The sequence below is a fragment of the Crocodylus siamensis genome, chromosome 5 (genome assembly GCF_052110815.1).
Source record: "Crocodylus siamensis isolate JL-2025a chromosome 5, ASM5211081v1, whole genome shotgun sequence".
In the NCBI taxonomy this organism is placed as follows: Eukaryota; Metazoa; Chordata; order Crocodylia; family Crocodylidae; genus Crocodylus; species Crocodylus siamensis.
Window position 1 is genome coordinate 16,754,959 of NC_143399.1, and position 27,704 is coordinate 16,782,662.

Sequence of the window (27,704 nt, forward strand, 5' to 3'; positions counted from 1 at the left end):
GGGGCTGGACCCGATGATCTCAGGAGGTCCCTTCCAGCCCTAACGTCTATGAAATCTACCGTGCATTAGCATCATGTAAAAGACATGGGCCAGTGCACTATTGTGCAGTAGTGCCAATTACAGCTCATTAAGTTACTACCTGTATAATAATAATAATAATAATGTACTAAGAAAAGGTAGTAGCTTAACGCACCATTATGCAATACCGTGGTGCAATTGATGCACATGTAGATATGCCCACTGAATCTCAGAATTGCAAGCATGAACTGACTGACCTTCTGAGAAATAACCCTAGCTCTGCAACTTGCTTGGTGGCCAACACTGTGCTACTGTCCCTGTATGGTCTGATTTCCAATGTGCAAAACAAGGATCCTGTTCCACCACTTAGGTATTCCAGTTTCTGTTGAGGAAGAATTGTTATTAAAATCTGTGAAGTGTTTACTGCTGACATTAGCCCCAGTGACTAACATATTTAATAGGAGGGATTATATGGCCATGGAAGAGGGAAGTCCAAATTAACTATGGTTTCCAGGAAGCACTTATTCACACCCTATTAATCGATTGATCCATTCAGGCACCTCTTCACCAGAGCGCCTGAGTGCCTTCTGTTTCTTAAGATGCCTGTGGTCTTTCTAACCTCCCTTTCACAGCCACCAAGAAGCTGGATTAGGGACGAGTTGGCAGTTTCAAGTAAGAGCCTACCTACGCAAAGAGGTGGTTCCTTACTTGGCTATACATCTGTTGTCAATTCTTATAATAACAAGTTTCATACCAGGTTGTGGCCCCTATCTACTTTTGTTTATTAATGATCCCTCAAACTTCAGTGGTATCTACTTCAAAGCCTAGTGATTCAGAAAGCACTTCCATACAGAAAAGATCAGTCAATTAGCAGACAAACTCATAACTAGAAAAAGACTTGACTTTTTTTATTCTAGTAAAACCAAGAAGTCTTTTGTTAGCCATTCATTTTTTCCTTCGAGTTGAGACACACTTCAGATGAGTACCTTTTGTACTCCAGCAGCTGGTTACAGTTTACCTGCATAAATAAAGCATGTCGGGTATCCAGAAATCATAGAAGCTTCTTTGGTCTCAGTTGGCCGAGTCCTTGTGAAGCTAAGATGGCTGCCATCCTTCAGTTATCACAGTACTGTACCTTTAGAATAGACAGCATCAGCACTGTGATAACTGAGCCAGGGCAGCCTGTCAGTCATTGTGTTCGCTCTTAGATGACGTGGCTAATGAATTTACATACACTCAATAAAAACAAGCGAGAAAGAAAACTGCCGTTGCAAAGTTGCAGTACAGTTATGTATCCAGTGCATATGATCTGGTTAATTGCTGGCAGTACAGCTAAATATGTTGGAATTTCTTCAGTGCAGTTTAACAAGTTTTTAAAAAATAAAGTCTCTTACTAACAAAACTATTCTGAAAAAAAGACAAATCAATAGATGCTGCATTTAATAGGGAAATGGTAACTTACTCATTCCACAGATAACATCATGGTGACGGAATGGTTTTTTTTTTAATCTTTCATCTATTGTAACTGAAAATAACCTTCAAAATAAAATCTTGTTTATCTATGTAGATTCCATGGACCAATTTGTTTGGTACACACAGTACTGCTGTACTTAAGTTAATGCAACTATAGTGAACCTGGCCCCGTTAACTAACCTTAGTTAATGATGTGACTAGAAGTCTTTGAAACTAAGAGTGTTTATTATAAAGTTCCACATTGCATTGGAAATGTTAGAAACTTTACAAGAAAATAAGAGGACAAGGCTCCTACCTGTAAAATGTACAGAAACATCCAAGGCTTCCATCCTCCTAATGTATACAGATGATCTTAATAAAAATCCATCACGTTAAAAGAGTTAGGATCTTTGAGGCCTGTCCTAGTCCTGTTGTTTTGCTATTGATTTCAACTGGAGCAGGATCATATTTTAAGATTAGATTAGCAAGTAAATTTGGAACTGGAAGAGAGGGTGTACTTTACAGGCCTACTAATTCTTGGTTTTTGATGGTTTTATAATCTGGGGGAAGGATCAGTCTAAATATGAAATGGTGAATTCAAGAATTACACTGCAAGCTTGTTTAAAGAAATAATAGAAGTTGATCAAAATATTTCCTTTAGTATATATTTGAGGATTTCTGAAAAAAATATTTTCCATTGGAATAAAAGCATTTCATTTATAGATTCAGTTGTGGATTGATAAACGTATAGATACCAAGGTCTCACCATGTTTCACAATATGAAAACACCAATACGTAGATTTTACAAACGTATGTTCCACTTAAGATTGTGATGGACTTCACTGGTGGAGGCTGCACTTAAATGTTTTAACAGGACACAGCAGGAACTTCATGGTTGTGTTTTTTAACATAATAAATAATGAACTTAACTCATGTCACACATTTCCTGAGAAGATAATTACAGTACTTAAAAAAAAAACCCCTAATATGTATCTAATTTGGCTGGGTCTAAATACAAAGTGATGCCTTACATATTTTTAACACAAGAGGGCAACAAAGAGACAAAGTTGAAATATCTGAAACCAATCATCTTAAAAAATATATCTGTGCAGTTTAAAACAAATTACAAACATGTTACATAAACAAGTGAATGATCGATAGATCATGCAATACTATTCAAGATGCTAACACACAAATGGGGCCGGGGGCATGGGTATATGTATCCCAAAATCTTTTGAGGTACTGCCCACTGTCTACAAGTCTATCAGCATACATAGAATTACACACAGTTGTCTGAAAAATGTAACCTTAATGAAACCTGCAAGCGTGCTGAAGTTTTAGTTTTACAAGTGGTTTGTGTGTTTCAAAATATGAAAAAGAAACCTGTACCAAGAATGTACCTTTTGACATTTCTTTTTAAGTGGCATTTTGCTGGTTATTGTCATAGGAACGACCTAAAGAAAACAATTTTATTTAAAATCATGTATAATGGATGCTGCATTTGTAGTGTTTAGCCTAGGAATCAGAGAGTTTCCAACAGCATGCTGCTATACTGTAAAATGGTGAGTGATTTTGCAGACTAATCCTCCATATCTCTTGTCACTAAAACCCTCTTTATCTGCTTTTGGTGCCTCCATTTGTTATGTTTGCATTTGATTCTATAATGAAAATAAAGGAAGAAATAATAATTAGAATAAAGGCAAGAGCTAACTGGAAATGTCTTGAGAATGGTAATAGAGGATAAGATTTCTATTGATTCCAATGGCAAAATTTCACTGACTTGAATGAAAAGCATGCCTACAGTACTAGTTTTGAAGGGGGGAGAATAATTAAAGTGGTATTACAGTCCAGCTAATCTAAATTGCACCATGATTTCACAACTAATCATTTCCTCTGAAAAACCAGAAACCCAGGTTACTGGAAATTTGATATTTCTGTATTTAAGCTGACAATCAAGGGTTTTTGGGTTTTTTTGCTTTTAGAATTAAAAAAACCAGTCAATACTGAAGTGAACCTGTAACTCCTTCATAGCTTTAACTACCTGTATTTGTACAGAATTTGTACAGGCCCTATCTCCAGTCAGCTAGTTCTAATTAACTAGATGTCACATCTACAAGGCAAAAACTCAGCTTTAGGCAGCTATTATATTATTCAGAGGGACAATGTGCATGAGAAGGACTTCTAGGATCTGACCTGTACTCCTGCTACTATGCTGTTTGTCTGTCTAAACATCAGACGGGGTAATTCAAATGCCTTGACTTCACAATGGAGTTACACCAGGCTTTTTCCCAGGAGAGGATCTGTAAATATATTTTTATGTGCATATTTAAATATTTGCATATTGCTATTACTATTGTTGAAATCCAGCTTAAAATAAAAAGCTCTTGCTGAAAAAGGCAGTGGAAAAATTGCAAGTGTAACGAAACAGATGACTGGTTTCACTATTATTATTGTAAGTATTTCTTGGTATGAATTTAATTATTCTGGTTTGGGTTGGTATTTTTGTTCAGCCATGTTCCAGTTCTTATTATCCGATTTTGCTTCTGAAAAAGATTCTGTTCACTCCTGGTTTTGTTTGGGTTTCAACTCTGTTTCCAAGCCCCTGCCCTTTTGGGGTTAGAAATTTAACAAGCCTCTTAATCATTCTGAATTAACCAACCTTTATGTGATGATGCCCTAAAACTGAGTTATTTCTCTGCTGTTCACCAAAGTGCAGCTTTCTCTTCCCTCCTCCCCTCCCCCCCGGCTGAGTGATAGCTCTGGTTTGTATAAGCCCGCTTTTATGATGAGTTTGAAAGGATGTATCACATGCAAAGCTAGTAAAAATTAAAAACCGTCTTGGATGGAAACATTTTAATAACAATGTTGTGAATATAAGAGCAGAAAATTGAAGTTATTGGACTATAATTAGCTTAAAGTAGCTAAGGAAATATTGTTAACACTAGATTTTTAATTCTGCAGGATGAGGTCCTGTCTTATGTACCAGTTATGGCACCTCCCAGTGAAAGATGCCAGCCTGCCTCCACAGTGATCAAATCTGTATTTTTTGGGTAGGGCTTTTAAAATTTCCTCTTTAATCAATTGAAAAGCTTTGCATCTTCATTCGGTTGCGAGGTAGGAACCAGTGACATTCCAAAACCTGGAAATCTTGCACAAAGGCATCAGTGGCAGCACGCTTTATAAAATCTTCTTCAGCCATTACCAACGCTCTTCTCCACTCCTTCCTCCACCACTCGCCTGACATGAGAGGAGTAGTAGAGCCTGCTACCGGGGGCGTGGGGGAGCGGAAAGGTCTGCCGTAAGCCTTCTAGCTCACCCTGAATTCTCCCTGCTGTTGTCAGCGCACCAAACATATGAATAATTCAATAAATAAATCTCTAAAACACCCTATTAATCATTCAGCAGCCATGGTATGCTGGCACGTACCGAGTCACTTTTCTGGCAACAAGAAGCCCCAGAGGCCCCTTCCTGAAAAATACACAGAAATGTTCAAACACACACATTTAACAGGAGCACCCCCTGCCCCAGGTCCCCCCATCCCCCCTGCAGCAGGGCAGGGCCCGGCCAAGCGACGCCCCTGCCATGCCCGGGGCCAGGCGCAGCTCGGGGAGGGGCAGGGCTGCTCTTTGTTCGCGGCTCCCGGGAACATCTGCCCGAGAGCCACAGATGCTGCGAGCGGGGCCCGGCCTTTGTCCCAGAGGAGCCAGGAGCGAGGAGGACTGCGCCCCAGGGCAGGGCGGGTGTGCGGAGCTGCCCCTCTCCGCAAAGCCCCGCGGGGAGAAGGGCGAGCCCCAGCCGGGGGCGCCCAGCCAAGGGGAAGGGGCGGGGAGGGGGGAGCCGCAACCTGCCCCCGCACCTACCCGGCGGGGGGAGGGCGCCTCCAGCCCGGCCTGGCTCCTCCCCGCTCGGGAAGCGGTCCCTGCGGGCCGCGCCGCGCCGCGCCGCGCCGGCTGCCCCGTCCTCCTCCCGCCAGGCTCCTCCCGCTGGATGCTTCGTGTAAACAACCTCCGGGCTCTATTTACAAGCGCTCGGCTGCGAGGGACCCGCGCCAGCTCCTGCGGGGACACCCCCTCCCGCCCCCAGAGGAAAGGGTCCCGCCGGGCCGCGCCGCAGGCAGCCGCGGCCCCGCTGCCTCCACGCCCGTCCCGCCCCGCCCCGTCCCGTGCCGGGCGCCCGCCCGCCGCACCGGGGCAAGGCAGAGCCCCGCGTCCCCCCAGCGCGCCCAGCCGCCTGTCCCGCCCCGCCCCGTCCCGTCCCGCGCCGGGACCAGCCCGGCCGAGCCCCGGCCGCGGCGCGGGGGCCCCGTCGGACACACGCGCTCGCCCCGGGGCCCCGCGCACCCACCTCGGCGGCCGCGGCGCCTTCCCTCGCTTTTTCTTTGTTCCTGGAGATCTTTGCCTGGAGATTAGCTCGTGACGCAGCAGAGACCCGCCACAACGTAACTGTCGCCATTTTTCTGTTTTTATTATATCTCTGCCATGTGATAGAAATTAAAAAAAAAAAAAAAAAAAAGAAAACTTCCGGGTCTCATGACCAGCCCGAAAAAAAAAAAAAAAGAAAAAAAAAGAGGAAAACAAAACCCGGAGAGAAGACGCGAGCTGGCCCTCGGGCCTCTCCCGCCCGCCGCCGGCGTGTGGGACCCAGGCAGTCGCCTCGCTGGGCTGGAGCCACGAAACGGGCGTCCTCCTCATCTTCATAATCCTGGTCAGAAGGGCTGTGGAGGCACTGTTTTTCTGCAGGCTCAAAATAACTTCTCCACGCCCTGCTCGGAGCCAGCCTTTGAAAACAGGAAACTGCGCGCTGGTTTCTGACCCGCGCGAGCCCCGTCACCTCCGCGGGCAGGCAGCCCGGTGATGCTCTCCTTCGCGAGCCGCGGGCAGCGGGAGCTGCTTCTCATATAAGCGATGTGAATGTGGGTTTTGGGGTGGGGTTTAAGATGGTTCCCATGGAAAGTGCCCTGTGGGCCTTGCAGAGTTTGAGTTAACTCTCAGCCGTGGGAGTCAACCTGGGGGACACGGGCACCATGAAACGAAGGCACGGTTGCCTCTTCTGTAGCAAAGCGCCACCCATGACAAGGGGGCCTAGAAAGAAAGCTAGGAGAGTCAGTACATAAACACCAGCAGACTCTCCCTGTGCCTGCAGAAGGGTGTTTGTGCCCGACTGCTTGCAAACAGCAATTTTTCCAACCATTTAGTTGGCCTAATGAAAGGTATCACATTTACCCAGAGAACCTGGTCTGCCTCGTTAGCTGTTCAGACCTGGGCAGCTCCTCTTGTCTGCTGAAAACACAGAGGATTCCTGCTCTCTTCCTACGTCCGGCTGTGGTAAGAGCTCATCCAAACTGACCTTTCACGCGGGGAGATAGATTTCTCTTTGGTGCTCAGGTAAATGACTTAAAAACTGAGACACAGCTCTGAGCAGGAGGAAAATCACTGCAAAGGCATTAGTTTCTAATACTCATCTCTTCCAATCAACTATCGGCAGCTAAAGGAAGGAAGGAGCAGAGGCTGGCAGAAGGCATAGGCAAGATGGCTGAGGAAAATGCGTGAACAAAAGCACTCGCCCACGATGCCTGCTGGATTCCACCAGTGTTATCCCGGTGGCTATTGTTAGACATCGTGTATCACCCAGAAGAAGAGGGGCCTTGAAATGCTGTGTCAGCAATAGCATCTCTCAGCATCGAGTCTCACCCTTCTGCTTAACTTACCCGTGCTGGCAGCCTATGGGGTGTGTGGCTAGGTAGACCCCTCGGTTTGGCAGAAATCAGCGCTCATATCAGGAGTACAGGGGCATTAGGGATGAATGTTTTCCTATATAAAGTACTTCCACATCCAAATGTAAGGCTGCTAGAGGTCTCCAGTAGCCCACAGCCTTGCTTGGCTGTTTTCCTTTGGCTAGGTGATTTTTTAAATAACAAGATTATTTAGGGTAGATATTTATTATTATTTAGGACTCAGCAGGCTGTCAGAGTCTAGATTCTCGGCTTCTTCAGACAGACTTTGTCCCGGGAGGACGGGCTCTTGAAGGCGAATAGGAGACATGCTCCAGCCACGTGCTTTGTGGGATGGGCCTCTGACTGTGCTGGGGTTTCAGGTCCAGGTAAAATAATAATAATGGTGATACACTTTTCATTTGTTCTCCAAACATTTTACAAATGTGAGCATTATCTTCCCATGGACAACTGGAAAGAAATGACTTGCCTACAGTCAGGGAGAAACTTCACCACAAACCCAGTGATAGAAACCAAGTCTCCTGGCTCTCACTCTGGCACGCTGTTCGCTAGCTCTTACTTCTTCTCCATCTAATTTTCACACAATCTGTCAAGCAAAAGACTCCAGGTCGCCTCTAACTGTAGAAGGTGAAGGAGTCCCACAACTGAAGGAGGGCAAAATGGGAAGGCCAAGAGCTGAGAGCATCTTCTTGAAGTGCAAGGAAATACCAAAAATGGGATCTTTCTGTGAGGTGCCCAAGTTCTCTGCTTGGTGCCTCCTTGCTTAAAATAGCAACTATTTCTCACATACACAGAATGTGGTTCTCTCGTTTCATCATACAGAACCGTCCATGTTGGTAAAAAACATATTTAGTTCTCCAAGTTTCATCATCATTCCTGGCGGTGAAGAAATGGCCCTGGCCCTGCCTGGTGTAGCTCCTCATTATGCTTTCTTTCACTGCTGGAGCAGGAGGCAAATCTCCAGGCTGGGTAGGGACACTCTAGCTGTTGTGATCACTGTTACAAATTCATGTTTCCTCAAAGGGGCACCTACTGCTAAAAAACAAAAGAACAACATTATTACCTGGTCATCAAGAGCTTTCCAGGTCTCCTTTCAAGGGGGGTGAAATAATAATGGATGCTTAGGGGGGAAAAAAAGAGAACCTATTTCAATTTATGGAATTAATTTGTAAATATAGAATTTGTTACAATTTGGATAATTTGGAAATATAGACATGGTAAACTTCTGTGCCTAACTAGCTCACTAGACATAATCATAATCCCCTCTTTTGTATACTTGCTTGGAGATCCCACAGTTCAGGAGTTCCCTGCACTTCAGGCAAAGGTTTGTGATTTCAACAGGGTGTGTTGTGGCTGTGTTGGTCTAAGGACACAGGAAGACAAGGTTTGTTGGGCAAACCTGGTATCTTGTATTAGACCAACTCAAATCATTGGCAGAATTCTTCTTAGCAAGCTTTTGGGTGTAAATACCCTTCGTCAGGCTGAGGAAGCATCTCTTCAACTACTGGAGATGGTGTAATAAAAGATACCAGATTTACCCAAAGAACCTTGTCTGCCTCTGATTTCAAGAGGCTTTTTAGGAGTTCTCAAAGAACCTATGGGAGAAATCCCAGCTCGGCTGCAGACGGCCCAAGGCCCAGCTTCCCAAAGGTCCTAGTATGTAATTAGCAGGGATCCTGTTTTTCTCTGATAAAAAAGATCACAAATTCTCTGACAAAAACTTGCAAATTCTCTCATAACCCCCCCCCCCCCAATACGTTATTAAAATTAAAAGCCTCCTGCAACCCCTCCTAGCCCTGCTGGTGCCACTCACACACTCCAATGCTTCCCTCGGCCCTGCTGGTGCCCCTCACTCTCCCCATAATGACCCCCCAGCTCTGCTGGTGCCCCTCACTCACCCCCAAAGCCCCCCTAGCCTTGCTGGTGCCCCTCAATCTGTCCCCAATGATCCCCCAGCTCTGCTGGTGCCCCTCACTGCCCCCAAAACAGCCCGCCACCCTACTCATGCCTCTTGCCCCCATCCACAGCCCCTTTGCCCCTTGCCCTGCTGGAGGGAGCCCCCAGCTGCCAGGGCTATGGTGCCAAGGACCTAAGTCTGCAGCTCCCCCAACAGCAGGCAGCTGCAGCAGAAGCAGCATGGAGCCGGCTCCCCCACTGCTGTGCCTGCTCAGGCAGGGGCAGGGCCAGCTTCTGGGTCTCCCCAGCCCTGCCGGTGCCCCCAGTCATGACCCACACCCCCCTAGCCCTGGCAGAGGGGCCCCAGCCCCCTGCAAGTCCCACTTACTTCAGGCTCCAGGAGCAAAGAGTGAAGCTGAGCTGAGCGGAGCCATGGCTGAGTGAGAGCCTCAGACCCTGCCCTTCCCCCTGCCACTGCCCCTGCCCCTCTGGGCAGGGCTGGCAGTTTTCCTCCCTGTTTGCAAACAGCTCTTGCAGGATGGAGCTCAACCAGCCTGGAGAGCTGTTTGCAAAAGCAGCAAATCCACGGCTTTCTCTCATAAAAGGAGAAATCCATATTTTCTCTGATAAAAGGGGGGAATCCATGGTTTCCTCTGTTGTTCCATGGGAAATGGAAAACCAGGATCCCTTGACTAATTAGGCACCTAAATAGCTATGAGAATCTAAGACTCTCAGGTCCCCACGTGTGAAATGGAAACTGGTTTAGAGTGGTGTTGTAAGGGCCATGGGGGAGAGGAGGTAGTTGTTCAAAGGACCTGAGCTGAACAGGAGTAGCTGAAGTCCTCAGGAAGGAGGTGGGGAGTTGTTTGGTTCCTCATGAGAGATCTCACCCTCACACTGCAGTGCCAGACCAGAAGGATGTGAATCTCTAATCATTGTGGAAAAGAGGATGAGTACTCCTCTGCTGAGCACCAGTTTTGACTGAGGAGGTTGGTGCTATTGTTATAAAGGTTTACATATTTGCATACACTGTCTGTGACAAGGGAGAGACATTTGATTAAGGTGGTTGAAGAGGCAGAAATATTTGAGACATTTAAACCGTTGGGCTTCTTGAACCGTGGTGGAGACATCGATAGAAATATGTTTCTTCCTTGTAATTCCCTGTTCTCTACCAACAGAGTACATACATTCAGCGGTGACGCGTAGGTCGCTGACTGGCCGGTGGGGGGGTACATGCTCCCTCTGACTCAGGAGGCACCAGTCGCCCATGCATACGTTGACATGGGTTTTCCTCAGTGCTGATGCAAACCTTAAGAGAACACCCTGGGGAATGAAAAGGGAGGGGAAAGTACAATGCACACCGTTGTCCAACCCAGCAGTCTTGCAGAGGCACAAATGAGATCTGCAAATGGCAACATAAACTGCGTGACTTGGGCTAATACCCCTCAGACTCACCTGCAAGCTAGACTGTTAGTTTGATAAATCATCAGCAGACGTAGTACAGAGGAAACATAAAGCATGAGCCTACTCTGAATCTCTATCAGATTTCATTCCACGTGTTGGCATCCAGTGGCAGAGAAATGGAGTATAGTAATGCCTCAGCCCTCATGACCAGAGTTACTTTTTCATCATTTGATTTTTCTCAGTTTGTTGACTATGTTGGGATGGGTTCGATCACCTTTTGTGTGTGGTAAGTCAAGCTTTTCCGAGCCGACTGAGACCAGTTTCCTGTAGATGACAGAAGAGAGTATGGAGAAGATGTTGCTCCTTGGGGACTGTGGCTGAATGGAGGGGGAAGGTGCAACAGCAGTGGTTGTGCTAAGGAGACATGAAAACGGGGAGACTTACGTAGTGGTGATTCTCTCTGTAGCCTGTAAACCTGCAAAAATCAGTCCTTCTTCAATGTATGGGACAATCAAACAGTGTGTGTGTGTGTGTGTGTGTATAAAGTATTTAGCACTATTTGACCCCTCTGGAGTAAAGTGTAGAAAGTAGACTGACCGTGTCCACTAACAGTAGTGACTGGCGTGCTATGAGCAGTAGCAGAATTACTTCCACTGCTCAAGTTATTCTTGTCTTCAGCCGGGTTGTACTGCTGGAGAGTTACAGCACAGGGTGGTTAGCCTGGTTTGAAACAAATCTAATACTGGTATTCGTGACACCTGAATGACTCGGGAGCGTGTGTGCGTGTGTGTATGTGTGTGTGTGTACACAGAGTATGGTCCCAAGCATTGCAGCTTTGTGCTAGTTCTCGCTTTTTAGATTCAAGGCCTCCCTCGATAAAATTGAGGCTCCCCTTGGGAAATACCAGCTCCTAGCTTTGACTTGGATTTCAATTATGGAAAAATACCAGAGCAATTCTGCTGCAAAGAACTCAGAAAGCCCAAAGGAGGTCAGGCTGCTTTGAACACTACGATTTCCTACTTGAAATCTGTGGGTTGATCACACTTGCATTCCTAACAGCGCTAACGTGGCACCTTTTAAAGACCTGAAGGCACCCAAGGGTGCCGTGTGGCCCCTGGTTGAGAATCACTGCGCTGGTGTACGGGGGGGGGGCGGGGGGGATTGAATCAGATCAATCTGTTTTCATTGCCCGCATGTCATGGAAATCTCCCCGCTGTACACACGGGAGAGGGGAGAAGCGTCCGTTCAAATGACACTGTAACGCGGTTCCTCCCCCGTGAGTCTTATCAGCGGACCGCTTGAAGGCGTTTGTGGCGAGCTCAGGAAGGGGCGAGGGGCGGCGAGCTCAGGAAGGGGCGAGGGGCGGCGACCCCCCCCCCCGCCCGGCTCTGGCAGGCAGCCGCGGGACAGTTTGGGGAGGCAGAGGCGGCGCCTTCGGCCGCGGCTCCGGCTCCCCTCGGCCCCGAGCCAGGCCCCGCGGGCGGGGGGCGCTGGGAGCTGTAGTCCCCCCGCGGGGGCGGGCCTGCCCCTGCTGACGTGTGCGCGGCGGCGCTGCCTGGGCCATTGGCCGCGGCCGCTCGGGCCCCGGCTCCCATTTGCAGCCGCGGCGCTTGGAGGCGCCGGCGGAGCGCGGCGAGGCCCGACGGGGCGGGGGCTCCGCGCCGGGTTGCGGCGCTGCCTGGGGAGGGGCCCCGCCCCGGGACCCCGCCCGACTGGGGGCGGCGGCGGCAGGTAACCTCCCGCCCGCCTCGCTGCCGCCCCGCAGGGACCCGGCCATGGCCTCCAAGCTGCTGCGAGCCGTCGTGCTGGGCCCGCCCGGCTCCGGCAAGGGCACGGTGTGCCAGCGCATCGCCCACAGCTTCGGGCTGCAGCACCTCTCCAGCGGCCACGTCCTGCGCCAGAGCATCGCGGCCCGGAGCGGTGAGCGCGGGCCGGGCCGGGCCGGGACGCGAGCGGCGGGGCTGCCCGCGGGGAGGGCGCCGGGGCCGCCTGTGCACGCCGAGCTCGGCCGCCGCCCCGCGGGCAGCCCCGGGCCCTGGCTGGCTGGCGGCAGCGCTTCCCCCGCGCCCCTGCCCCCTCCTCCGTCTCCGCGGGTGGAAGTGCGTGGAAAGACCGGTACTTCGGTCCCTGCCTCTGCCTCGGGAGAGCTGGGCTCTTCCTCCGCTTCTCTCCTCCCTTGGTTCCTCGCCCCCTTCTTTCTTTTGGCAGCAGCACATCTGACCCCCCCCTCCCGGATTATTCCCCCCACACTTTGAGTTTGCCCGAGTGTGGTAAAAGGAAGAGCCCCACTTCCAGTGCTGGTGGGAAGGGCAGGGGGAGAACAGTCTTCTTCTCCTTCCTGCCTCTGAGGCAACTAAGGTTCAGAAGAAGCCAGGATAAACGAATCTGCACAGGGAGTGTTAGCTGTGGGTTTAGGGAAAGAGGTTGTACACAATAACTTTAGGTAGTGTGGGACACCTTATTTCTTATACGATAAATAAAAAAATTGCAGAGCAGCAACTGGTGACCGGCATGCATATTGTACATGCTGTGGATGTATAAAGCTCCAGCAGCGGCATGCACTGTGCATCAAGGATATCCAGTAATGCACTGTATGAAGTCCATTTGAAAAACAGTCCCAGCTTACGCAGCGCTACAGGTATCCCAGCTGAGCTGCTTGCTTGGATTTAAACATTAAATCTTCAATCTAGCAGTCTCTTTTGCAAGCGAAAGAGGTAGAACACTCTTGCGTAGGTGGGGCAACACGTGTGCAATGAGATGTGCTGTGTTGGTGGGAGGGCAGTGGAGACTCCAGGTCTTTTTTTCTTTCCTTCTTTCTTAAGGGTGGAGGACAGTCCTGGAGATGTGCATGAGGAGAGGCTGTGTTTGTGGGCCTGTCTCCTACAGCTATGTGTGTTTACCCTACTGCATCATTTACTCTGCATCCTGGGCTACAGAGCAGTGTCTCCTCTTACCTGTGATTCTTTCAGGTTTGGGCAGGGAGAGAGAAAATGTGGGCTTTTTGGTCAGCTTGGCATTATGAAATTTGACTCTAACTTGGCTGCTTTTGAATGGATTTATTTATAAAACAAATCTTGTGCTATTTCTTCCCTTAATATATAAATGGTAAACAGCTTTCTAATGCAGCTAAAAAAAATTCATGACGTGAAGCCTCTTCCGTCCTAGGTTACATCTTTGCAAGTGTTTCTGGTTAAGTGGTAAACCCTTCTGAAATAGCTTCTACGTGGAAGCTCTGGTAGAACTAAGGGTTAAATTCTAGTGTCATCTGTTTTTTGGGGGGGGGATTAATTTCTTACCCACTTCCTCTTGTTAGCCTTCAAACTCTTTCCCCCCCAAGAAGACTGGTGGTGGAGGCAGCTCGGGACACAAGGCAGGGGTGAGCCTATTGGCTTCTCTTAAGTGCAGCAGTAGATAAATATCACAGCGTGAATGGATTTTTGTGGGCATGTGTTTCAGAATTACCTATGTGCTCTCAGGTGTCTGACTAGTGAAGGCTGTTTAATTCAGATAGCATCTTCATGTTGCTCTACCCCTTCTTTTGTATGCCTCTCTTTTCCCTCAGGCCTTGGGAATCAAGTCTAAGCTAGAAAACGCTTTTAGGTTTTTTTTTGGCTTATACTGGCATGCCCTCCTCAAGTGGATGCTTCTGAACAGACATAATTACATCTATAGTAGAGTTTTTCTCTGCACAATAGTGTTTCCAAAGATTCTTCCATGACCAACCTGATTAGAGCAAAACTTTCTACAGCTGGCTAGGCCTAGGCATGGGTCTTTTTCTCTTTATAGGAAGCTTTTGTTCACTTCCCACCTGAAAGCTTTCTTTTCCTTTGCCACCTTGCGTCTTTCTTGTTGCTGCTTCAGTTTAGTTACAGTTTGCCCCTTTCCCCCGGAGGCTCCCACTTGAACTGTTGTAAGCAGCACTCCTGGCCATGCCAAAAGCAATTTTCAGTGGATTAGGACACTGCAGTTCTCATTGGTTTCAACATTTAGGGCTTGCTGTGACTAGAAGCTTTCAGGTGGCAGAGGTATGGATTTCATCTACCAGAAAGTCATAAAGAAACCTTGAAAAATTGAGAGAGACTGAAAGAAAGGGGGATGCCTGCAATTGTGTGCCCAACTTGCATCCCTAAGAGCTTTCACCTAATTGTTATTAGAGGTCTTGTGGTAGAGTAACCTCAGTGGATCCAGTTAACAAAGGTAATGGTGGGCCATGGTGCCGCTGCCTACTATGCTAACGAGCAGTTTCCTTGTGCTCCTTTGTGGCTCTAGCTCATAAACTTTTCATGAGCTATCTCATGGGTATATTGGCAGGGTGTGGAGCACTGTGGGATCCATGGCAGGCTCCGGTCCTACTAATTCCAGAAGTGAGCTGAAAGCAATTTATGCTTGCATTTCCCTGCCATGATGGTTAAGCAACTGGTTTTCTGCTTTTTTGGCAGGGAGGGTTTGCCCACAGTGTTTTCCTTGTTTTTATGTTGGTTCTTTATACAGTAACAGAGGAAGTTGAGTCATTGTAAAGAGGAACAGTGAAATACATCAAGCCAATTGAAATGGTCAGTCATGGCTTGTCCAAGAGTAGAAAACCCCCTTGCTTTAGCATGGTTAAGGCCTGTCAACATGAGCAGGGATGGAGGGAAGGGATTTCAATTGGGAAGCACAAAACAAAACAAATACATTTTATCTTATGACTGCATTTTCTGGCTGAGTTCTTAAAGACTTTAAACCCTAAAGCAAAACTGTTAATATTTTCAAAAAAGTGTTTAACTACCAGATTTTATTTGCCTCTAAACTGTATTAAACTTGAACAGTTTCTGGGGAGATTTTATAGCTGGGAGGGGAGCTATAGAAAAACAAGTGCAAGTGCTGTTGATCACCAAGAAATACTAATTCAATGAGATGATCTATATACGGGTATCAAATTGTTCCTAGGCAGGGAAGTCCTAAAAAAGAAAATATCTGAAGTGAAGTGAACTAAATCAAAGTAGCGTCACTTTAATTTGGAAGAATAGTGCCTACAGAAATTTAATCTTCTTTATAGTCACACCTTCTGCTAACTGCACTTACTTTCTGGTGTGTTCCTAGGTAGACAAGCCTGTACATGAATTTCATGCATAGAAATAGAATAGGTTAAAGCCAACCATAGAGTGAGTTAGGCTGAATTTGGCCTTGTAGATTCTCTTTCTGAATCTCTTAGGTCCTGCTTTGTTCATGTGTTCAGGTAGTAGCAAATTGCCATATAAAAGCTTTTTAAAAAAAACCCTTTCAATTATTAGTTCCTAGAGTAATCCTAATCCAGAAATTGCCTAGTTACTACAGCTGTGCAGCCATCTATGCGTAGAAAGCAGCAGCTGTTGAATTGAGTAGGATACTATGCATCATTTGAGGAAATGAAGATTGATACAGAGGAAACATGACTGGTGTTGCAAATACTGGTCCTACTCCTAACAGAAACAGTGGGTATTTTTTTTTCTTTGAGAAGAGACATTTCTTCAGTCCTAGTTTAAAGTTGTACCACCTGGGCTGCAGTTGGATCACATACCTACCAGTGCTGGTTTAGGTGTGTGTTACTGAGCAAATCGAGTGCCAGTTGACCATACTGGATCTTTGCACTGACCATTCATGTTGAATGAAACCTTGACTTCAAGGCTTAAATGAAAGTTTGTTTGGATCTTTCTGTTTTACACTCTGAAGACTAGCCAGCGCAATTTTTTTCTTTCTTTCCTTCCTTCCTTCCTTCCTGTATGTGACCTCCTTGGTTGATCTGGATGGAATCCCCTGCCCTCTTTCTCTCCCCCTTTCCCCACACCCCCTTAAAACAAAGCATGATTTCACACTTCTGATCTTGCCTGACAAACTGAAAGTGATTAGTTAGTATGGGCACAACCGTCTAATGCCATCTGGACTTCAGATTGTTCAATTATTGGTCCAATAAAGGCTGTATGGTTAAGTGAGAGCTCAGCTAGAATAGTCCTGTGTTTGAAGGGACTGAGGCCAGACTTTTGATTCTGTTCACTATTTACTACATTAGAATTAATTTTTGGCCTTGTACCTGAGACTTTGGTATCTCTTGCTAAGGAACTGATTTTGCATGGTGCTGAATAAAATACATCTGTAGTGAAGAAAACACCAGCATGACCATAACAAGGTTGGTGGACTGGATACCAGTCTGCCTTGCTTTGCTATGGATGGTTGCAGCTATGATATGACACACTTACCAGCTCCCACTCAAGTTAGTGGGAATGACTGTTTTTGGCAATTCACAGGACTGAACTCTTTCCATTCAGTGAAAGATTTGAGCAGTGTGACAGAGATATGATCTTGGGAAGAATGCATTTATGTAACACAAGGATATTTTAAAACTGCTGAACTCTTTGCCAAACAGCTCTGCATGTTTTTGATTACTTTTTCCCTTCTGAGAGTCTAGTACCCTTCAGAAGTTCTGTTTGCTTGTGGTTCCTGTCTCAAAAGCAGAAATAGTAACTTGTATGATGGGATTAAGACAACAGGTCTAGTGGTCCAGGATCTACTTAAAATGTCATTTGCGTTAAAAAAACTGACCAGTTAGATTAAAAATGGTCAAGCAAGGAAGCTATATTTAGGTCCATAAGTACATTTAGGATCCATATATCTTTTCTTGTTTAATTCCCCCTTTAATAAAATGAAAGAATTTCTAATTAAATTATTACATTTCTGACTAACGTAATTTGTTGTGGTTTACAGTATAACAACTGGGAGATGGCAAGATCTGAATATGTTGGAGAACATTAAATATTTCTGTTTAAAGGGGCAGACATCAGTTCCAGAGCTGAACTGGATGATGAAGACGAACGTTCTCATAGTTCTTGGTTGGGATTTGGTTTGGGTTTTCAGCAGATAAGACCCATACCTGAATGAAGGAACAACATACTCCTTTAGTTTGTCAGTCTTCTTAGCAACTTGTAGTCAAGACTGGATTGCTGTACCCTTAATTTGTTTGCCTCTGGTTTGAATCTGGTTTGGATTACTCTGTATTGATTTACAGAGCTCTGCATAACCCATAACTCCTCGCTGGTTTTCTGAAGACTGCAAGAGGCTCACTCTAGAAAGGCTACAATACTAAGAGCCTTTCACTCCCCGTTCTGTGCACAGACTCCAGGGTCACACTTCCTTTTGCTGCAGGAGGACAGTAGAGATATGGTCCCAACCAGAAATCCTGGACAAAATTCAGACTTGGCCTCATCCATAACTGAGTAAAACCCAGTTCAGATGAAAGATTCAAGCTTAGACTTTCAGTGGGTAGGAACTGGTGCTGAGACTGTTTCCATTAGTAAGAGAGGTTCAAGCTGGAAACTTAGCTCTGACCCTGGAGCCATGGCTTGTTTGTGATTCTCTTTAGGAACAAATTGAAAGGTCTTAGCAGCTGACAGTGGCTGTCTGGCCTGTATGAAACAAACTGGTCTTAGATTATGTCCTAGGAAGTGAACTGTCTTGCAAAACTGCTGGGCTCTATTTTATAGAGCATCTTGTCAGAAGTTAATGTTTGAATGAGGCTGGATATGAGACTGTTTGTTAACTAGAGTTATCTCCAGCTTGAGCCATACTGACATAGCATCTCTGGAGAAACCTGTAGCTTGTACCTTGTCTGTTCTGGGGCAGACGTAATGTAATTATGGTCTGTAACTCGTTGGTCTGAGGCAGCGAAGTTGGCACTTTGTCACAGTGAACTCGCTCTTTTAGCTTCTACAAGTATCCCTGTTGTACTGTAACTAGCTGCTAAATGCTTTGCTGGTACCCTGATGTCTCATAATCTTCTCATAGTGACTGCCCTGGTTGGTGTTGAAAGCTGCTGAACACTTTTTGACAAGTCAAATGAAATAATGTGACTTGTCAGAGCTATATCAGTTATTCGGGGTGAGAGAGTTGGTGATGACCAAGACAGGTACACAAAGGAGAAACTGGTGCTTATTATTTCTCAATCAGTTTTTAATGGCTGCTTTGTCTGTGGGGAGGCCAGAAGAATCTTCAATTTGATTTACGCTAATGTATGGTAGGAGTGGGTTGGGTAGTTTGTTTCCTCTCCCCCCTTCACTTCAAATGAAGCTTTCCCTCTGAGACAGAGAAGAGTGCCTAATGCAAGTCAGTTCCTGGCATAGAGGCAAACCTAACCACCAAGACCAAAGTCAGAAAATGCAATTTGGTATAAACACTCCCCCCTCCCCTTTCGCTCTTAAAAGCTGAATCTGTTATCATCATCTGGTGGACATTAAAATATTTTTTTATTTTAATTTGATTTTATTTTTTGGAAGGTGTGCAGTGGTGTAGTAGTGCTGTTCTGCCACATTCCAGTGTGCGTATGTGTATTGTCCATGTCTGTCTTCTTGGGAGTTTCCGAGTTTCACTAAAATATATTCTCTTCTTCCTGTGGATGCAAACAGAGGCAACTTGCCACAGCACCATCTCGAATGACAGTCACAGGTTACTGGTGTGCTAAGTACTTAACAGGTTTAAGGCATGTTGAGGCCCTTTCACCTGAAAGTAAACTGTTTTATTGGCATGAATCTATGCTGGATAGTACTTATTAACAGGCCGTGTGTAACTGTTCATGGGTTTGTTTAAAGTCCTGTCATAAGCTTCAACATCTTTCATACAGATGGTAAAACCTCAGTATCACCTTTATCCTGTGAATCTGGAATAGATTACTAATATAAAGTAAGTTAATAACCTTGAGGTATTGGCAGATAAGCCATTGCTGGGAGAAGATGGCAGCAGCTAGAGCCAAGAATTTTTGAAGTGAGAACCTTGAGTTTGTCTTCCAAATAAGTGGTCAGCTTGTTAAAATTGCCAAGCACTCAGCAACCACTTCAGTGGGATAGAGCAAAGTGCATGTCTTGCTAGACTGGAATTAATTCCCATCTAACCCTGACTGCAATTAAAGAACTTGGTGACCTGACAACTGATCCAGATGGGGCTGTATTGCTTGTAGTGAAACCGAGGAGGAAGCAGTAGTGTAACCGAGGAGGTGTGACTGGGGCAGCCACCCCAGGCATTGCCTTTGGAGGGGACCAGGGTTAAAAAATTGCTGCTGCTGCAGTGATTGCTGGCTGTAGTGCCACCATTGACACTGCTGCAGTTGCTTGGGGCACAGCTGCCCTGCTGTGTGTCTGTGTGGGAGGCATCCCAGGTGTACGGTTGAAGTGTTTTGCTCCTGTATAAAAACTTCCAACTTGGACATAAAGGAGGGGTGGTTCCCTGGTTAGATTTAGGTGACAAAAAACAGCCACTTTTACTGCTGTTCGTGGCAAGAAAGTGGGCCTTTTTCTCTTAATATGGATTTTTCTATCAGGCTCCATGTGTTTCACCTTTTGGAATGGACTATGCTGTGTGCACTACATGGAGCCTGTGCTTCAGTTCCCTTAGACTGAAGTTAGCTTTATTGCTAAAATAAAGTAACCTTGCTCAGAGAGCTCTGCGATCTGTACTGGCTGCCTGTTTGGCTTCTAGAGAGAGACACCCTTTCTCTTTTTGACTTGCAGGAAACCTCTTTTTCAGAGAGATTTCCCCTTTTATCCATGGGATACTGCTGCGGTGAAAATAACTAGAGGTGGCTCTGCTGAAACAACACCCTTGCTGTAGAAGGGAAGGGGTTGGGAGCAGTCCACGCTTTTTTCCTCTCTTTTTTCCAGCTCCTTTTTGCCCTGCTCTTTAAAACCTGATGAGTTTTGAAGTTGCTTAAAAAGTTTTCATCTCCCTTTGTTTATCTGAATCCAAAGACTTGTGAGCTTAAGATGCCACCCCCCCCCATTAGATTTCAGACATGGAAAGGTTTTTGTTTGTTTGTTTTTGTGTTTGTTTTTTAAATAAAACTTTGTTTTCTGGCTCTGTCTAGAATCTACTTACTAGAGGGTCATCTTTTAAAATTTGTACTCCTCTTTCCCCCTTCCTGCCCCCTCTAGGTTGTAGCAGGCAGGCAATAGGGGCCAGGTGTTGGGAAGTTAAGTGGCCCCTTGCTTCCCCTTCACCTTCCCCTGCTTCCTCTGCAGCCTGCCACCCCTCGTCCTCTGGCTCTAGCAGGGCTCCAGACCCACTTTGGCCCAGGGTACAGACCATGTGGTGGTTTTGGCCCTAATCCGGCCGTGCAGCAGTTGTTGCAGCGGTGGTAGCTCTGGCTGCGCCCCAGAGTGAGAGCCTAGGCCAGAGCTGCTGCAACTGCTACATAGGAAAAGAAACCTTGTCTTGGATGCAAGTAAATGAACTTGATCCAGGTTTTGGGGAAGGCCCATAGGGACAGGAGCTTGAGATCTGTTAGAGGTGAGGTCTGTGTTTGTTATGCTGCCTGGAGGTCTGTGTTGGGAATGGAGTGCTGCTAGTATACTGCAAAATATGAGGCACCAGCACTTGGAGCCCAGGACACACAGTCCTTTGTGCATTAACCTAGTTCTAAATGGATGTTATGCTGTGCGACTTGAGTCCTCAGTGGCTCTCACAAGGAAATAAATCGATACCCTCTTTCTGCTGATCTTCAACTGAGAGGGATGACTTTTGATTTCATATCTCAACATCAACCCAATTAATTCCTACCCCTGTGGTTTTCTTTAATTATTACAGTTAAAAACCAAATTACAAAGCCTTATCAAAGCTGTGTTAAATAATCAACTACCCGAGGACTGAGACTGGTTAGATTATAATTTAAATTTCTGAGTCTGGTTAAGCTTTCTTTCAGATTATTCAGACAATGCGGGTAGTTCATTGATGCTTTTTTTTCATCCTTGATCTCGGGGGGTAACAAACGTCTTATACGCAGGAACCGGTTGAACTCCATTGAGTGGGAACATGTGTAGTTGGGGCCCTTCGGTATTCCAGAGAATATTCCTACAGTTTATTCCTACTGGATTTTTATGTACACCATGCTGACTTTGAAGGGTAGGGAAAAGGACATGAGAGGATCTGGAAAAGAGCCACCTGTATGATCAGGGGCTTGCAAGGCAAGCCATATGAGAAAAGGCTGAGGGACCTTGGCCTCTTTTGCCTAAAGAAGAGAAAGCTGAGAGGGGACTTGATAGCAGTTTACTGCTATATCAGAGGAGTGCACGAGGAGTGCATCAGGACCTTGGTATTAAGCTTCAGGCTTAATACCAAGAAAAACTCCTTCACAGTCAGGGTGTCCAGATTGTGGAATAAACTTCCTCCGGAGGTGGTGCAATCACTTACATTTGAGGTTTTCAAGAGGAGACTGAACAGTCACCTTGCTGGGGTACCTTGACCCCAGTTGTCTTCCTGCCTAGAGCAGAGGGGCTGGACCTGGTGATCCGCAAGGTCCCTTCCAGTTCCTAACAATCTATGAATCTGTGAAAAGGTAGAATAACTAGCTGAAGCTCCGTTCTTTCTCCTTTCCATTTAGCGTGGTTTCTCCTGGCAAAACCACCAAAAAAAAAATTGGGGGATCACATGCATAGGAGATTAAGAACTAGGGTAGCCTGCCTGGACAAATAGTTCTTCTCTCCTTCCCCCTTAATCCCCAGGTATGAAGGGGGCATTGTGCCTTGGGTAGATCACTCAATTAATCTCTGAGATCACAAGCATGATTCCTGGCCCCAGAAAACTGACACTGATTGTTGTAATTTAACCTTATTAATATGCAGTTAACTGGTGAGTGTTTGTATTAACCACACTGTGTTAAAGTTTTTCTTTTATTTACAAATTGCATAAAAGGATGCTGTGTACAGCAGAAAGTCCAATTTTAGCTTGAATTGGTTGTGACAAATTTTAAATCTTCTCAGTAGGCTTTTTTTTAAATTTTTTTTTTGTGCTTCCTGCTTCGGCCTATGCCATGATTATAGCAGGCAGACACTAAAAAGCTTTGTTTTCTATTATTAAGCCCCGCTCCTGGTTTACTTGTGTCTTGTAATATCTCCCTTGAGATAACACAGCAATAGCTTATCCCTTCTCTCATGTAGGTGCGACTGTATTAGAAAATCAAGGCCTAGCGGTGAGAAATAATCAAAACAGGTAAATATTTGTTTTTCTAGTGGGGTAGATTGCAGTGGCAGGGTTAGGCTTGTGGAGAGTCTGAATTTTTATACACTGTGTGTTTAGCTTTTTGTTTAATTCATTTCTTTAATGATTGCCAATTTGATATGAAGAGCTGTGTGGTCAGGGCCAGCAGCATCATGCCAGCTGTCCCTGCCTCTTCCCTTTTATGGCAGTATGAGTAAAGTCTGAAGCATCCTTGACTTAAAAAAAAGAATGATTCATGTAGCCCTTATCTGAACATACTCATATCTGAGCTCCGGACTGGTACAAAAGTTATAGCCTATAATAAGAGCATATTACGAACTGCTTTTTCCTTGCAGGTAACCTATACAGGATATCTAAAAATCAGACCTGTGCCCTCTTTGGGCATAAAAGGGACCTGGAAGGTTGGGTTTGCAGTATTTATGTGTTGGGGGGGTATGTTTGTTTTTTGGGGTAATGCCCCCCTCCATATTTTGAAATATTCAGAATGTCAGATCTGATCTTCCTGGCTTCTTGAAATGTCTGACTGTCTTGGATCGGGAGAATTTGAAACTCTTACTTTGAATTAAAGAGGTAAAGAACTGTGAGTATGACGGACCTTCCGGCATTTCTGATTATGTAATGGGAGAGGGAGCATCAGCCCAACTTCTTTTTTTTCTTTTTTTCTATTTTTTTTAAATAGTGTGCTTAATATAGGTTGCCTTTGGACAGATTTTAGGTATGGACTAATGAAAAGTGAATGAGGGTGAACAGGGGAGGCTTCATCGATTCAGTCAACTCTTGGAAGGTGGTAGTGTCTGAACTATCGGCTATCTAAAGCTTTGGCAGTGCCCAGGTTCACTTGCATCAAACATGCTGCTTGCTTGAGGTCAGCTTTTCATAGTCATAGAAAAATAGATTTGGAAGGGACCTCCAGAGGTCTAGTCCAAACCCCCGCTCAAAACAGGACCAGCCCCAACTATATCATCCAGGCCAGGGCTTTGTCCAGCCAGGCCTTAAAAACCTCCAAGGACGGTGATTCCATCACCTCTCTAGGTAACTCATTCCAGTGCTTTACCACCTTCCGAGTGAGAGTTTTTTCCTAATATCTAACCTAAATTTCCCTTCCTGCAACTTGAGATCATTGCTGCTTTTCTCATCAGCCACCACTAAGAACAGTCTGACTTCAGCCTCTTTGGCACTGCCCTTCAGGTAGTTGAAGGCTCCTATTAAATCTTCCCCTCGGTCTTCTCTTCTGTGGATGAAATAAGCCCAATTCCCTCAGCCTCTCTGCAGAAGTCATGTGCCCCGGCCCTTGAACCATTTTCATCGCTCTCCTCATTTGCATGGTGACACTCATGTTACCAAGCATTCTGCTTGGCATAAAGTGCCTGCAGGATTGGTCTCCCGTATTCCCCTTTAAAACAGTCCAGCTACAAGTTCTGGCAAGCTGCTGTTGTGGGTAAGGTGCCCTTGAGAAGCAGCCTTCATGTGAAGAGCAGTGTCCCTTCCTGCATGGCTGTCCTTTGGAGTTGCGCCAGAGGAACTACTAGGAAGGAAAGAGAATCCCTGGCGCGCTGCCAGGCAGGCCTGGAGACTCGCATGTGATGTCAATGACAAGGAAAGACCTTGTTAGCACAATTAGTGAAAGATCTCATTGGGGCTGTGCAGCTGCTGTTCTGCACAAAGGATCCAACCAAGATCCTCGGGGATCTTGCCTGGGAGCATGACCAGTACTTTGATGTGCTGGGGAAGTGTGGTGCTCTCCTTCCTGCCCCTCCTGCAGGTGACTTTAAAGCTCTTTTTTAATGATCCGTGGTAATCACTATGTGCCCTTTAAAAGTTGGGCTTGATTTACCCTTGAGCTGACTTCAAGCAAGCGGCACGTTTGATATAAGTGAACCTGATACTGCCAACAGTGTACCATGCATGATTATAAATGGTACTTGCGAAACTTATCCAGTCACCATGTTGAACTCTTGCAGGAGAAACTCCTGTGCTTTTAACTGTGCACTGTAGGAAAGTGGCATGGATTAGCTAAGAGTTATTTAACATAATTTAAACTTTTGACAAAGATCTGAAGTCCAGCCACTGCCCTTCCTCTTCCCTCCACCTCCCTTCTCTTAGCTCCCCTGCCTCTACAGGGGTCCGTGCACCACTGTAAGTGGTAACTGGTATCTGAGTAGAAAGAAGGCAGACTGAACCCTGAGGTCTGCTAGTCCTGTGTCATGGATGTTTGGAATACCCGAATCCTAACTGACCTGCAGGTGATGACGTGAGCAGCCTTCACTTCTTGCATCCTGGGAGCCAGAACTTGGAGTTAGCAGGGTCTTTCTTCAACACGAATAGTGGTAGTGCATCCCACACAATATAAAGCTAATTCTTTTCCCTTCTTGCCTGCTGTATTGATATGGTTAGTGTTGATTGTCCCCAGTTGTTAGAAAATGCTGATGTCATTTAGTTGAAATGGCCTCTTGAATGTGTACAACTATTTGCACTTGCTTTGTCTGAGAAGTCTTGAGCTGTAGTGCATTTTTGTTAGAAGACCAACTTGGGTCACTTGTTCTCCTTGCTTATGGGGGAGATGCAGTTTTTCACTGCATGAATAAATTTCAGATATTGTCTTAATTCCAGAAGCGACACCAGAATTTTTTGCAACCAAAGTAGATATTGAGATGAACATGATACAGGTTCCCTCATTTCAAAAGCAGCCAGGCCGCCTTTCTGGCAACTGAAATGTATCTTCAAGTTGGTAAGAATAATAGTGTATGTGAATTCTGTGAGATCTGATATCCTTTATTTACTTTAAAAACTTTTGTTTTGTAAGCAAGGTAATGAACAGCTATTGTCAAATAATTTTAACTAGCTTTGAATTTATTTTGGTTTCAGAATAGTATTAATTAACTCTAAAACTTTATTCCTCAAGTATAAGTAGACATTTAATTCAGTATATTTATATTGTTGGATTGTTATGTCAATTAGCAGAACTTTGTATATTCTAGAAAACTTTTAAAAGCTGCCTTCTCCCTTTCCAGGCTGTTGAAACCACTAGAGGCTTCTTGGGATGTACTTTAAAGGAGGGCCTGATGGAAGTTTGTACTTCAGTGAGCCCAACACAAAGGTGTTACTAACTGTTGGGGGATATGTTGTTTTTATGAGTTGTTAGGGAGAATTTCAGGCACTGAAACTGGACTCTGGAGACTTGGATTCAATTCCCAGTTCTATATACCCTCTCTGTGTGACCTCGGACAAGTCGATTATGTGCCTTTGTCTCCTCATCTTGTAAAATAGCTAATAAAGTTCCCTTTCTTCCAGTCTATGGGTCTGTCTTATAAAGTCCTTTGGAACTGGACTGTCTCATGATAAATTTATCTCATGGTAAGTATGTGTGAAATACCAAGCTTTGTAAACTGCCAGTGGGATCCCAGTTCCAGCTGGGACCTGTGGGTACCAATGCTATCCAGCATCCTTGGTGCACAATATACTTTCCTAGCACTTCTCATGGAGCCAGCTTCTGTTCACCCAGACCCCTTATCTGAAGGCTCAGTTATTGCAATTGGCTTTGCTTGGGGTAAACCATGAAGGTTGCTAGGGGATTATATTCATTTGCTTCCTCACAGCTTCAACAAAAATGGCTTTTCATAATCCAGGTGGGAAGGAAGAGTCTCTTTGGCATATTAATTTCGTATTAAATTGAACTCAGTTTGGAAGTGTGTAAACTTTAGCTTCCTTCAGTAGGCAGAGACTCAACGTCCCTCATGTATGTACCTTGGCAGAAGCTGGGCCAGAATAGAGACTCTTCAGCGGGGTCCTGTTTTTGTGTTTGGTGTTTAAAGACCTGGCACCCAAAAGCCGTCTAATAGGGAGAATTTGACAACCTCTGGACAACAATAGGATTCCATCAGAGCAGAGACTTTATCCCAGTCTTCCCAGCAGCGTGGTGGTGGAAACTTAATACGAGGCCTCTGGCGCAGCTCTGGCACATGGAGCAGCTGCAGGATGATGCAGCTTCTAAATTCCTTTTTGTATTCTGTGACACAGGTTTCACACCTGACACAGGGTACACCCAGGTTTCTAGCTTTGGTGGGGCATAGCGAAGCCATATACCCCAGTCTAGCAACTGCATCACTGCAGGCAAGCTGAAGAAAAAGACTTGTGCAGGGCCTAGGCTGTAGGGAGAATTTCTTGCAGACATAATTGTAAGCTCCCGGTTACATCAGGAATTGTGCTTTGAATCTGGGGGTGTTTCCCTAGCAACAAATGTATTCACTTCAAGCCCTTGGCTATGTGCATGGCCATGGGAACAGGTTAAAAGGGAAAAGTGTATGCGGAAGGGTGTGACAAAAGTTTATGCCCATGAGGTATCTCTGTACTTGTTGCATAAGGTAGACTTGTAGGGCTTCCCCCCCCCCCCCCAATTACTGTCATTAGAAGCTTCCTTGACCGTGCTGTCTCTAACTGTTCTCCTGCTATGCTGGCAACATATATGCATGGCATGTTTACAACTCGGACTGATTTATACTTAATTTGGAAAGGTTATTCCTTGTCATTGGTATGTATGGAGGTACACTCCATTACTACCACTTCAGGCAAGTACGTGACTTCGAGAAGCATTAAACCAACATAACTATGGGGGGAGGATGAGAAGTACCTAGTGAATCTGAAATCTGTGACTCATCTTTGCAGTCCAGTGAATCAGCCTTTTCCCTTCCTGTATTCCCTGGTGTACTATTTTAGACATAACTTTCACATGCTGGAATGTGGCTTTTGACAGCCATGCAGCCTTCCTGTGTTCTCGGCAGCAATAATCCTGGTCCTGGAAGACGTCTATGACAGCCTTCAATTTAAGACCCTTTGGGCAGTCCTTTATTAAGCAGTAAATTCCAAGTTTCTAAGGAAGTTTAACACTTTATTTTAGAGGCTAAACTACTAACTTAGGTTAGTATTTCTGCTTGTTGCATCCCTAGACTTTTCTTTCTATGGGGTTGGTTGTGAGCCCTGCTGATGTACAGAGAGCCCCCCATCTCTTTAAGCTCCCCTGCATAGGACACCTGCACTGTTTTGGTGGAGGAGTGGCTTGTGTCATTGGCCATGGCAAGAGACTAGGTTTGGAGCAAAGGGGGAAGAAGGGCTCTAAGTTGTGATTTGATTCCTGCCTTGTTTGGGGAGCAGCACAGTTGTGAATTACCTTTTGCAGGCAGAGTTTCAGCTTTTACGTTGGCCCCCACTTGCC

General features: G+C 45.7%; 2 protein-coding genes across 8 annotated transcripts in view; one reads left to right on the forward strand and one right to left on the reverse strand.

Moving 5' to 3' along the window:
• Nucleotides 1-2,087: 2,087 nt before the first annotated feature.
• On the reverse strand, nt 2,088-8,832 carry LOC149863546 (uncharacterized). Of its 7 annotated transcripts, none has more exons than XM_090049376.1 (4): nt 5,815-8,832; nt 5,331-5,460; nt 4,897-4,938; nt 2,088-3,128 (listed from the first exon to the last, which is right to left on the reverse strand). In XM_090049376.1, the coding sequence occupies exons 1-3, from the start codon at nt 5,920-5,922 to the stop codon at nt 4,901-4,903; spliced, it is 276 nt and encodes a 91-aa protein (XP_089905502.1). In that variant the 5' UTR covers nt 5,923-8,832; the 3' UTR covers nt 2,088-3,128; nt 4,897-4,900. The 7 variants fall into 7 exon arrangements, 5 of the variants coding, with proteins under 5 accessions (XP_089905502.1, XP_089905499.1, XP_089905504.1 ...); XM_090049373.1 differs by having other exon boundaries at nt 5,331-5,540; XM_090049378.1 differs by lacking the exon at nt 2,088-3,128 and adding an exon at nt 3,138-3,770.
• A 3,207-nt stretch (nt 8,833-12,039) lies between these two features.
• Nucleotides 12,040-27,704, forward strand: part of AK4 (adenylate kinase 4) — a 44,481-nt gene continuing 28,816 nt past the window's right edge. Inside the window, exon 1 of the mRNA XM_090048599.1 lies at nt 12,040-12,421. Coding sequence (XP_089904725.1) covers nt 12,277-12,421 — 145 coding nt within the window. The 5' untranslated portion in view covers nt 12,040-12,276. The remainder of the gene's footprint in view (nt 12,422-27,704) is intronic.

Excerpts from the sequence above, each read along its gene's own strand:
- LOC149863546 (XM_090049373.1), bottom strand. The coding sequence starts at position 5,922 with ATGGCGACAGTTACGTTGTGGCGGGTCTCTGCTGCGTCACGAGCTAAT. Across the intron at positions 5,541-5,814 it reads AAGGCGCCGCGGCCGCCGAG|GGGGTGTCCCCGCAGGAGCT; the intron begins GTGGGTGCGCGG and ends TGGGGGCGGGAG. Across the intron at positions 4,939-5,330 it reads AGGCGCCCTCCCCCCGCCGG|GAAGGGGCCTCTGGGGCTTC; the intron begins GTAGGTGCGGGG and ends TGTATTTTTCAG.